Source organism: Myodes glareolus, chromosome 22 (genome assembly GCF_982192425.1).
Source record: "Myodes glareolus chromosome 22, mMyoGla1.1, whole genome shotgun sequence".
In the NCBI taxonomy this organism is placed as follows: domain Eukaryota; kingdom Metazoa; phylum Chordata; class Mammalia; order Rodentia; family Cricetidae; genus Myodes; species Myodes glareolus.
The window spans coordinates 43,112,652-43,125,597 of record NC_142047.1 but is presented as its reverse complement, the minus strand read 5'-3'; the positions used below and the strand labels follow the sequence as shown (position 1 = coordinate 43,125,597).

General features: G+C 41.4%; 1 protein-coding gene across 1 annotated transcript in view; it reads left to right on the top strand.

The window, feature by feature from the left end:
• Adamts18 (ADAM metallopeptidase with thrombospondin type 1 motif 18) overlaps positions 1-12,946 on the top strand; it is a 138,636-nt gene that overhangs the window by 67,803 nt on the left and 57,887 nt on the right. Inside the window, exons 8-9 of the mRNA XM_087900414.1 lie at positions 2,131-2,268; positions 4,951-5,104. Coding sequence (XP_087756540.1) covers positions 2,131-2,268; positions 4,951-5,104 — 292 coding nt within the window. The remainder of the gene's footprint in view (positions 1-2,130; positions 2,269-4,950; positions 5,105-12,946) is intronic.

Genomic DNA, 12,946 nt, shown 5'->3' with positions numbered 1-12,946 from the left:
CTTCCCTCCCTTAACAATGACTTTAATCTCCCTGCATCTCACTGGCTCTTCCGGAATTCCTGCTCTTCATTCATAGGCTTCAGCATATTTAGAAAGAATGTCTCCCAAACGAACACCCTCAACTCTCTGCTTAAGCAAAAAAAAAAAAAAAAAAAAAAAAAAAAAAAAAAAAAAAAAAAAAAAAAAAAAAAAAGCTGAATTTGGCAAAACTGAGAATACAAACGTGCTTTTGCCAAATATCTTACAATTAATAATTCTGCTTGGTAACAGTCACCTGTAAATTCCAACAAGTCCGTTGATAACCATCCAGTAGATAGCCACCCTCCACTTGCTTGATAAATTGGAAGAAATGTTTGAAAAGAAACAGCTGGACTGTAAGCACAGTTCACTGAAAACCCTTCCTATGGATATAAAATCCTCATTTGTTAGAGCCTACCTACCTTCAAAAGATAGTCATATAATGATATGACGCTTCCCCCATAGGACATACCTGCTTATACAAATGTATTCTTAAGGGGCAGATTTTATTTATTTAAATAGTCAGATTAAGAACATTTTAAATTCATGATAAATCATAAAAATATTTCTATCTGCTTTGCCTCTTTTTAGAGAAAAGTCACAAAATGCATTAGTTTCCTGAATATTTTCCTGAAGTGATCACAGAAGCATATTGTACCGCTTTCTAAGACAACGTGAGACAGCGTCTTTGCTCTGCATACTAAGAGATGGAAAATCATTTAGGAACAGTGTTCATGATCTTTAGGGAATGTTAAAGAGGGGCGTCATTGTTACAGGCAGCTGTGAGCCTCCTGATGCCATGCATGTTGAGAAACGAACGGGTCTTCTGGAAGAGCAGCCTGTGCTCCCAAACACAGCTATTTTTCCAGCCCACTACACAATATGTTTAAAAGAGATCCTTAAAGCTTGTTTTTCTGAAAAGGAACTGTTCTAATGTCATGGAAAGAACGGTGTTCAGAAATTGTTTACAGTGCACTGTAGCAGGTTGAGCTCCAAGAAGTTGGGTTTTATGTCACATGTTTTGAGCAGAGTTTTTATCATTACCTTGTAAAGATCTTTATTTTTATGAAGGTATTCAATTATAATCGAAATTAAGGAGTTTAGCTAACTGACTGTTCACACTGAAAGGAAGATTTATATCATGCTAGCTTTATAATAAATATCAATATAGGCCTTAGAATTACCTTCTCACTGTATCTACCTCCTCCTTACTCTCAATTTCTGTGCCATAGCTCCAGGATTGGTGGGTGATAGGGAAAGAAATCAGCTGTTTTGAATTTTTAAAAATTAGGTTAGTTAAGAAGTTTTTTAAACATTTATTTATTATTTGTGTGTGTGTGTGTGTGTGTGTGTGTGTGTGTGTTCTCAAGTAGTCAGTTCTTTCCTTCCATCATGTACTTTCCATGGATTGAACTCAAGCAGTCAAGTTTGACCTCACATGTCTTTAGCTGCTAAACCATCTTACTGGCACAACCAGAGAAATCTTGACCGAGATTTCCTAGCCTTTTCATATAGAGCAGATAAACCTTGCCTTGATTTTGTGGCTAAAAAATAACAAAGTGTTTAGTATTCTTCAGGTTTTTCTGTAGAAAATTTGTAGTAGGTTTTTGTAACGTATTTTGTCGGTGACTCTTGTCTCCCACCTGAGTCTGCTGAGTCTCAGTGCGTTTTTCTGTAGTAGAAGAAGGCCACTTGCTCATTTCTCAGTCACCCAGACTCCCAGAATAATCACACAGAAACTATATTATTTAAATCACTGCTTGGCCAATTCGCTCTGGCTTCTTATTTGCAAACTCTTACATCTTAATTTAACCCATCTCCATTAGTCTGTGTATCTCCACGAGGCTGTGGCTTACTGGGTAAAGTTCCAGCATCTGTCTCCAGCAGGGCTACATGGCTTCTCTAAACTCTACCTTCCTTCTCCCAGCATTCAGTTTAGTTTTCCCCGCCTAGCTCTGTTCTGCCCTGCTCTGCTATAGGCTCAAGATAATTTCTTTATTAACCAATGGTATTCACAGCATACAGAGGGGAATCCCACATCATTTTTCAGATTATTTCTGGGGCTAACCTAGAATGTGGGCTCTCAGAAAGCGTCTTTCCTTTGCCTTTCAGCTTTGGCATGGTTCATGATGGCGAAGGCAACCCTTGCAGGAAGGCGGAAGGCAACATCATGTCACCCACACTGACTGGAAACAACGGGGTGTTTTCATGGTCTTCCTGCAGCCGACAGTATCTCAAGAAATTCCTCAGGTAAAATGGATAAAATCCTGGTGATTGTGCCCCATTATGTAGCAGTGTTAAGTAGGTTTGAAAACAAATATTCAAGCCAGGCCTGGTGGAATGGGCTAGTCATTGTGACTATTTGGGAGGCAGAGACAGAATGACTGAAAGGTCATGGTCTACCTGGGCTACAGAGTAAGTTCAGGGCCGGCCTGAGAAATAAAAAGTAGAAAGGAAGCCTACCGATATTGCTTGCCAGCAGAGTACCTGCCTAGCATGCATGAAACACCAGCTTTAACCTCTAGTACCACAAAATCAAATGAACCGAACAGGAGATAACATTCCTACTATGATGCCATTGGTAGCTTTAATGATATAATTATTGTTGAAAATCTACTGAAGATTTATTACAGTGCCAGATTCCCTTCACATACTACCTCACTAGGCTGGCAAGATGACCGCATAGGTAAAGGCACCTGCTGTCAGCCATAACTGCATGAACTCCAGTCCAGGGACCCACCCCCCAGAGGACACTGACTCTGCAAGTTGTCCTCTGAAGTACACATCCACATTGTAGCATCCTAGTGACTGCATACGTGCACTTGCACACACACAGGCACACACAAATAAAATGTAACCTGAATATATGTAAATAATATATTATTTATATTAAAGTATATAGGAGAAAGTATATATATATACTATACTATATATATGTATACTATATATATAGGATATATATATATCCTATTTCTATCTCCAGTCTAGATTTGTAGTTGGGTCTTTGAGAGGTCAGCTACGCATAAAGTATAACAGTTGTGAAGCTGTAGGTGTAAGATTCACACTTAGATCCATTCTGATGCCAAGGTCTAAAATTTGTAAGTTATCCCCATTTTCACTTCTAAGACTCCTAGATGTATAGCCTTTTTACTGTGAGTAATTATTTTAATCTAACCCACCAGCTTGCAGAGCTTAGGAGAGCCCAGTGTTTGGTTTAAATTTTAAGGATGAATCCAGGGCTGGAGAGATGGCTCAGTAATTAAGAATGACCGTTGCTGTAGCGGAGGACCTGAATTTGGTTTTCTGCAGCCATGTTGGGTGGCTCACAAATACCCGTTGCTCCAGCTCTAGGGGACCTGACATCCTTTTCTGACCTGTGCAAGTACCTATTAACAGAGACACATACGTTTAAGTAAAAAATAATAATAAATCTTTAAAAAACAAACTCTGTGCTTAACGGCATGCATGTATCTATATCTTTTTAGTCCATGTTGACTCACACATGGACACTTGGGTTCTTATTGTTCCCTTTGACCAGATATTAGTGAACGTTTCATTGCAAATAGATGTTCCTAATATGTTCATACCTTTGCTACAGTATATTAGTTGGAAATGTTCACAGAATTATCCACAATAATCAACAAGGAAGATTAAATGTGAGCACATAAAGCTGACTGATGCCTAAAGTATAGTAAAAAGAAACTGATAGACGTTTGCTAATTTATCATAAGCCATGCCCCCCATATATTTTTATATTAATTTTAGATCCAGTGTTTAGGGTTGACAATGTCTTTTCTACTTCATGTAAGGATGAAATCAATACATTTTATCAGTCGAGGTTCACTCCATGTGGATCGACTTTCTTCCGTTCATGAGGTTGCTGCAGTTCAGGGCTTTGGGTGAAATAATAGCGGCAGCAGCAATTGTCATTACCTTCTCTGTTGTGTTAAGGGCATTATGTTTTTTTTTTTTTGTTTTGTTTGAGCCATGTAGCAATCCTTATGGGAGTCCTCATCATTAAAGAGGTTTACGAGAATTATATAAAGTCATTATGGATGCATGGTTGATAGTACCTTCATGTATGGCCTCAAAATTCCATTTAATATCACACACTAATTAACCTCTCAGGGGTGGCACACTGTTTGATTATGTAAGTAAATGGGGTGAGGTGATTTTTTTTTATAAATACTCATACCATGTTCTCAACACATTTTACTTCCAAACACCCCTTAGGGAAACTTTTCTGCCTTATGCCCCGATTCTGAATTTTATTTTATGGGGTGCTTTCCTGTGTGTGCCTAGGCTGCCCTTGAGCGTCTCATGTGGTTAAGGATGACTATGAACTCCTGAGCCCCCGCTTCTACTTCCTAAATGCCAGGATTCTAGGCCTGCAACAACACACCGAGAACCTTCTGATTCTTTCTGGATGTGACTTTGTTCATAAAGCTTATTTGAGGCAGAGTGCATCTTTATTTCTTCTTGGTCCCGTCTTTAAGAAGCACAGTATCATTTAAACACCCATGAGGACAGATAGCCTCTGTATATGACCCAGTTTGTGCTTTAATTCCTGAAGCTAATGTTTGCCCAACAGTAGGCTCTTGGTATAAACGCCCAGTGTTGTTGAATGGGATTGTGGAAAGGAGATTTTACTTATACTTACACTTCCCCTCTCCTACCCAATCCTAATGCACATTGGTTAGATGGCCAGAACTTCCCGCCCCCTATAAAACCCTTTATGACTGTATGCATTCCAGCCTTTTTAGGCAGGACTCACTCTTTGCAATAAAATGTACCTTTTAACTCTAAACACATGGCCGTTTCTCTAAGCACACTCTATGTTTCTTTGCATGACTGCACTCACTGCGGTGCAGTTTTTAAATGGAAAGGTCGCAGCTGAACAGGGCTGTTAATAAGGATGTGTTATCAATGCAGTACACCACAGGCTGGCTGTCTGGTGGATGAGCCCAAGCAAACAGGACAGTATAAATATCCGGACAAACTCCCAGGACAGATTTATGATGCCGACACACAGTGTAAGTGGCAATTTGGAGCCAAAGCCAAGCTGTGCAGCCTTGGGGTTATGAAGGTATGTTTCCTCGTGATTTCTAACTTGCATTAAGGATGTGCCATGTGCCTGTGTACCTACCAAAAGGATAAACATTTGGTTTGCTGAGGCCAAAGGTTAGCATCTGGGTTATCTCTAAAATGTCATTTGTTTGGCATGATAATTAAGTGGTAATTTTCCTGTCAATGACTTATCCAGGCTTATCCCCCATAGACTCTGCATGCCTGGTTTAAATACCAGTTGTCTGCGTCCTTGGAAGAAAATTCCCCCCTTCTTACATGCAGGCTTTATTCCTTGAAGCAAAGCTGAGAATGCTTGCTCATGCTAATCATGGTTTTTGTTGTCTTGCTGTGCTTTTAAAGTGATGAACTCACAGTCACCATTACATCAATAAGCACCATGTGCCTTTCATTGTGTAAGACAACTATTGCAGGAGACACTCCCCTTGATACCAGAAAGTTGAAAGTCCCTATAATAGTCTTAGCATGCTTTCTACATTGACTCCTGGAAGCAAGATTACAGCCCAGATGAGTGAGAAAATACAAAGCTCCAATATGCAGAAATAAGAGAGGCCTGGTTGCACTCTTCCAAGAGATGCATTCCTGACAACATTGCAGTCCCAACATCAATAAAATGTCCCATACTTTTAAAGCTAGTTCATTCCAGGCGTCCAGTGGAAAATGTTGAAGTCTTAGGTAGTTGGGCCCATGGGTGATAGGAAAGTTGGTAGCATTTCCTTTCTTCCCTCTACCCCCGCTCCTTCCACCTCATCCCCCTTTGCCCTCTATTGCTCTTTCTCCATCACCCACATTAGTAGCAGCAGCAATACTGCCGTCCTAACTTCCGGCACCACCATTCCCAGCAGTTTCTGCATGACCCTCTGTCCTACATAAGACATTCCACGGCAAGATTGATTGCATTTGACCTCCATCTTCAAAACCACTTTGAAGTAAAAGTTATTGCCCTCCTTTCACCTACATCCCAGAGAAGGTATCCAGCTTGCCCAAAGCACAGAGCTCTCAAATGATAAATCTAAACAAAACAAATCACCCACGTGGAAGTTAAGCCTCTGCCTCTCCTTTGTTGGAAACTGCTTTCCCTTAACCTAACAGTCCAACAGCCACTGTGGTGACTTGTGTGGTATCTCTGTCGTTGTAAGCACACACAGCCTTTCGGTAAGTCAGCTCATGTATAAAATAAAAGTCCATTCTTGAGAAATAATATCCAGTCATAGGCTTGATATGGAGCCATAAGTTAATATACCTTGCAACCTTTCCTATTAAAAAGCTAATCCTCAAGCTTCGTTCTTTGGGCATATCCTTCACACCACATGGGATTTACATTATGCATTATAGTTGCTTTCTAAACGAGCAAACATGCAGCTATTTCAATTTGCCTGTTAAGCCTCAGCATTGGGTAGAATTGGCCATTCACTGAGTAGGCTCTCCTAAGCATGCCCTTCAACTGCTTCGTTCTGAGATAGCTAGATTTCTCAGTCATCGAATCTGCGCACATTGTATGTATGGAGCTAGTAATAAGCATGGCTACCTTTACAAATACAGAGGAGTTCCTGAATGAGTCCCCCTCCACCGGGATCATGCCTGTTCTGTGTCAGGCAGTGAGAAGGGTGTCAGTACCCCGCCTTAATCAGTTTCTGGTGCCACATCATATTTTTAAAAGATGGTATCTCGGCCTTGGTTGACCCTGGAAAGCATAGTGAAGGGAACTGAAGTGAGAAGACCTGAAATGATGAACGGCGCAGGGATGTCTGGGTGTCTGGGTGTCTGGGAGGGGAGCTGGGGAGTCTGGGCTAATAGAGAGATGGTTTAAGATGCCGATGGATGGGAAGGTGAGATTGATTGATGGCTCCTGGGTGTAGACTTGTTTTCCCTGTGAACTAGCTTTTGGTATTTTCCTAATCTTGATTATCACCAGAGTCACAGTCTCATCCCTAATGGTCACAATGGTACTCTGTTGTGTTCTAACAACAGCAACAACAAAAAAAGGATTTTCTAAACAATGAAATCCCATTTTTAATTTTTTTCAAAATGTTATCTTTATGGTCTTTATTGTGCTGTCTTTATTTTCTCTTTCTGCTGTTTCCCTTCAATCTTTTTATGAACTTTTCTCCCTGTCATCCCTCCTGTCATTTTACCTATTTACAGTAGGTAAAAGCACACATGTAGGGCTGGAGAGACGGCTCAGGGTAAAAATATGTCCTGCTTTTCCAGAGGACCTGAGCTCGATTCCCAACTCCAAACTATCTCCTTATAAACTTCCTGTAACTCTAGCTCCTAGCGATCTGACAACCTCTCTGGGAGGACCAATGCTCACATGCAATCACACACTTATATACATATATGCACATAGCCTCTGCCTTTGGGAGGTAGGGAGACCTGCAGTTAGAGTCTTATTCCAACTTTACCTAGATAGAGTCTTAAACACATGATTTGGTCTCCCTTGACCCACGTGTTCACATCTGTAGGAGAAGGTAATAGTTCCTCCCCGGCTAATTTGTGAGGACTGTTCTCCGGGTCCAATCGCATTCTTCTGCACATGAGAGGTCCTCTTGACCTCTTCCTTTCCCATTCAGCATCATGGCCCCAGTGCTCTGGATGTCTTCATAGAGGCAGAGGTGTCTGAGAGCATTCTTTCACGTGTGCCCACTCTCCCTCTTCTCCCAGACCCAAATGTCATTTGCCTAGCAAATCACACTGTTCTTTGTTCCTCCCCACAGTGTTTGTGCGGTCAGTCTGAGGGCTGCAACAAAAGTTCTGAAGCAAAGCTGCATCTGGAGAAAGAGAGCTTGCTTTAAGTGGTAGTTAAGGGGTGGCTTGTGGGTGTTGCCCTGATGTGATCCAACTCTAGCGAGCGTCTTCCTAGCTGTATCACAGTGTGGATGATGACCATGGCTAGAAAACGTATAAAAGAAAATAAATCTCTCTGCAAGTATAAATCAAGAAAGAGAGGTAGTAAAGCCAGGCCCCAGGGTGGTTTTATCCTGCCCCAACTCACATAAGGACTAACCAGAGTTGGCAGGAGAAATACCTTAATCGCTATTAGGTGAAATTTTCTGGGGAGACATAAACACATTTCTCTGCCCCCTCCCTCAGCTAGGGCACTAACAACAGATAAAAGAGACCATTCCACCCAAGTCTAGCTTAATGAACCAAAGAGTTCTGAGGTTTCCCTATAGGTGCACGGATGGCTCAGAAATAGGAGCATTACACAACTTCCCACCTAGCATGGGTGTTTTCTTGGGAAAACTGCATCCCACCCCTGGAGGTCTCTGAGCAACTTGAAGGCAGATTGGATAGTTGAAGAATCTCCCTCAACCATTGGTTATTGCTTGTGTAACCTTGGAAGAGGGCCTATAGAGCTTCCAGAGATGTATGAGTTTCCCGGACTTCCTGACTCCTAGGAGCCTTCCTCTAGGAGGGAGTGTTTCAATTAGAAGGAAACAGCTGCACAGTAACCCCTGTCAAGGGCACTCCTTCACTCTCCCCAAATCTTCCCATTAGACCCTGTTTGATAACGACTCCACCTCTGAACATTGACACACTGAAGTCTAAGTTCCCGACATATGGGTGTTGGGGGTTCAAACCACACCCAGGGCAGAGCAGTGTTCACGAATATGAGTTACTAATCTGACGTAGGGTTCCGTGCTATTTAGACAGACCTGAAAGAGACTTAGCTCCCTAGCAACTGATGAGAAAAACATTCCCTCAATGACAATTCACTTAAAAAGAAATAGTCCCTGGCTAACCAGTTGATGGTGTTTGTTGAGAGTTCTGAAACATGGCACAGGAGTCAGTTGATGTTTGTACGCTGGTACCTTTCCTGCACCGGCCATGAACAGGACAAAGGAAATACCTCCAAGTTGATTCTTGGCTCAGTATCCTCCATTACCGTCACGTAGCCGGGGCTCAGGCATCATATTGATTGGCCCATTGAGGAAATTTAAAGCCAAATAGAAATTTGGGGAAGATATTTGAATACTAGTGAATGCTTCAGTGGCCATTGTTTCAGAGAGCATTTCTCCCTGAAGGCATTAGGATAGGGGAGTGTTTCCTCTAAGAATTTGACATTGGGCTTAAAGAGAAGAGAGTAAGTAGGAGGTTTCTAGAAGATTCTCACAAATGCCCTGTAATAAATCATATCACCTTTCAATTTCTATCGCCTTTCCCCACCAGCTTACATCCCAGTTATACCATGCCCTTATTTACCTTCAAATATTCTGTTTAATATTTCCTTTCTCACATGTCATCTATGGATTTCCCATTGTAGAATACTGCGTAACCTTCTGGATGACAAGCTTGTAATCATTCTAGACCATTAAAGATGTAGCCCAAGAGTTACCTCTTTCTCTCCAAGGACATTTGAACTATTCTTCCTCCGGGCTCTGTCTCATATATCACCATTATAAACTTGTGATTCCACATTGTAATCATCCATGCATATTCCTTGCTCCCGCTGCTGCAAAATCTACTTAACTATTAGTCTTATGTAGCAGTAGATCCTTTGCAATCGATTATTAGCCTCATAGCAATGGCTGCGCTTCACTGTTTTACACATTCCTGTTTTCATAGAGTAGATTTTGCTCTCCTCCTCCCCCTCATCCTTCCCGTGAGGAAGCATGGGTGACTTGTGTGATAGAGCACCTCAGGCTGGAGAGGTGGCTCAGTGGATAAAGTTTGAGAGCCAGCGTTGGGTCCTCAGAACCCACTTGAAATCAAGGTTGTCCAGCATGGCAGGTAGCTTGTAATCCCAAGGCTCAGAAGGCAGGACAGAGGATCTATGGGTAAAGAGGCAGAACGAGTGAACTTCAGCTTCAGTAAGAGACCTTGTCTCAGTTAATAAGGTGGATGGAGGAAGACACCCATCATTGACTTCTGGCCTCTAAATGTACATGCACACATGATGCCCCTCCCCATTTAAACATAAATACACACTTATGCATATCAGATACGCATGTGCATCTGGGTGTGCACAGCACCGGGCATTTCCAGCATTGCCTGCCTTTGTGTTGTTTGGCTAAAGGATGCACATTTATCTAACAGTTTTCTAAAGATACCTTGCCTCCAACAGAGACTTGGCTTTCCCCTCTATCTGCAAAACAGAGGGTGCAGTTAGTTTAACACTGTAGAGACTGTGTTAGCAGACCACTTGGGCCACAGATTGTAGCCTGACTCCAATTCTTCATAGCCTGTAATTTGTTTTTTTCTGAGTCTCTCTTTGTCTGACTCCAGTGTTCCATTAAGCAACTGGTGGAAAATGCATGGCATTATTTATTGTTCCCCCTTGAACTCAACAGTAAGGAAATAGAAGTTAAATAACCTAAGATCACACATAGAGCACTAATAGAAAAGAAAACAATAAGGCCCAGGCTTCTGAGTCAACGTAGGTTGAATTCTTGATTGTATATTTTTGAATGAACTGTTCAAACATGGAGGAAAGATAACCACTGATTTATGTAGAAACAGTTATATATCTTGATAAACATATTTTAACCCTTGAATCCAGAAAATACTTTCCAAGTGTTTTGTCTGACAGAAATCATAGGAGATAGTTGTTACAAAAAATGGTTTATTTGGTAGTGTTCTTAGCTGATGCTTGATTGACAAGAGTCAAGGACTAGAGGCAACCTTCAGAATGGCCTTTAGAGGACGACTACAAAAAGAAACTGATGCATTCATTTCATTAAAAAATAAATATAAAAATACGGAGAGCTAAAAACTATATGTTGAAAAAATGCCAAGAGTTCATTTGGTATAATTCTACTATCCAAAATTGTGGTGGTAGCATCTACAATGGTGTATATATTTTGTCAGAGCTTTGAGAACCATACATATATGGTTATATATATATAATATATAATATATATATTACAATATAGTTACATATTATTGCAAACTATACCTCAGCAAACTTGCTTCTTAAAGTGATGCCAATGACATGGTCTGTTGGTTGCTGCTTTTTAATTACTGCCTCCCCTCAAAAGCTTGGGTAGTGAGATTCAACACAAGGTGTTTCAGGTCTAGCCTAGGAGAGATTTACCGCTGAGAGTAGTTGAGCAGTCATCTGACATTTCCTGAGTCTCCTTTTTCCCGTTAGCACACCAAAGAGAACAATTGTGGAGTCAATCAAGTAATATGGGGAAACTCTTAGCGGCGGGAGTAGGGTTTTTGTTATTCATTTCTTCTCTTTTCAGTACTGGATTGGGTATTGAATAGAGCCTCATGCATGCTTGGTAAGTGCTCTTCCTTGGAAGTGTGTTCCAGCAGTGCCCAGTTACATTATGTTTTCCAGAATTCTTTCTCAGAATATAATACTATTTTTGAGATAGGGTCTTACTGTATGGGCCAGGCTGCCCTAAAATTATATAGACCAGGCTGCCTTCGAACTCACTCTGACTTCCGAGTGCTGGGATTAAAGGTGTGCACCACCACTGGCACATTTTTAGTTGAAAACTTGTCTTAAGAATTGCAGATTACTTACTACCAGTGAGAATGTTTCCTAATTATAAAGTCTGTCATTTCGATTCATATACTGACTTGTTGGAAATATTTATTGAAGTCTTTCTGGGACCCTGTCCTTGGAGCACTGCCTCTGTATTAGGAAGGAGGATGATACATGGAGAATACTATAAACAAACAGATTATTGGCAAAGTGACTTTGGGATAAATAGGCCGAAGGTTGGTAGCTGATTAAATTTTAATTAGTAATACTGAGATGTTGCTGAGGGGAAGGGCATTTGCCTAGAATGTGTGAAGCCCCTGTCACGTACAAACACAAACTCACATACAACACACACACACACACACACACACACACACACACACACACACACTATTGAGTTCCCAAAGGGAACTTTATGAAGGCTTGAAGGAAATAAGAAAATGAGCCACTGTTAGGTATTCAGGTTGCTGGGGGTGTGGATAGAGCAAGATGTGCAGTCTGGAGGCACTGTCAGAACACTGCCTCACTGTTGATAGAGCAGCTATATGCAGGTGTGCTGGCTAGCTTTATCTGTCAACTTGTTACAACCTAGAATCACGAGGGGAAGATAGTCTTAAGGAATTATCTAGATCCAATGTCTGTGGGATATTATCTTGATTGTTAAATGATGTAGGAAGAAGATGTAGCCCACTGTGGGAAGTGTCATTCCCTAGTCAGTAAATGAAAAAGAGAGGATAAAGCCAGCTTGAGGGCAAGCCCATTCACTGATTCTGACCCTGATCTGATCGTGGGTGTGATGGTGACTAGGTACATCTGGGTCCTGATAGGGTGAACTGTAACGTGGGCTTTGTTATTTTCAGTTCAGCTTCCCTCCTCTAAGTTGCTTTTGGTTGGGAGTTTTATCACAGTCAAAGAAATTGAAGCCACAACAGCAAGAGTTGACCTGTAAGAGGTCAACTTGATCAGAGGGATCAAGCGGATTCAGTGACTGACTTGGAAGCGGCCAAGAAGGACTCTAGATTTACCCTGAGTCAAGCGAGACATCACATGGTTTGAACAGAGCAGTAACATGAACTGACTGATTTATATGGAAGAATTCCTCTAGCTCATAATGCTGGCCAGCAGAGCTTCCTATAGTGATGGGATTATCTTCTGCTATTCAGTATGATAGCCACATCCCATATCTGACTCTCGAAAGCATGGGCTGTGAATAGGACAAAAGTCATCTGCAACTCTGGGCCATTGTATCTGTGAGAACTCACTGGGTAAGGACGGAGGAAGACAGAACAACTGGGCTCGTGTTAAAGGGTATGACATTAAGGCACATGCAAAGTGGCTGGGAGCAGGGTGGCAGCAATGGGTGTGGGAAGTGTTGTTTAAATTTAGGAGCTATTTTGAAGGTAA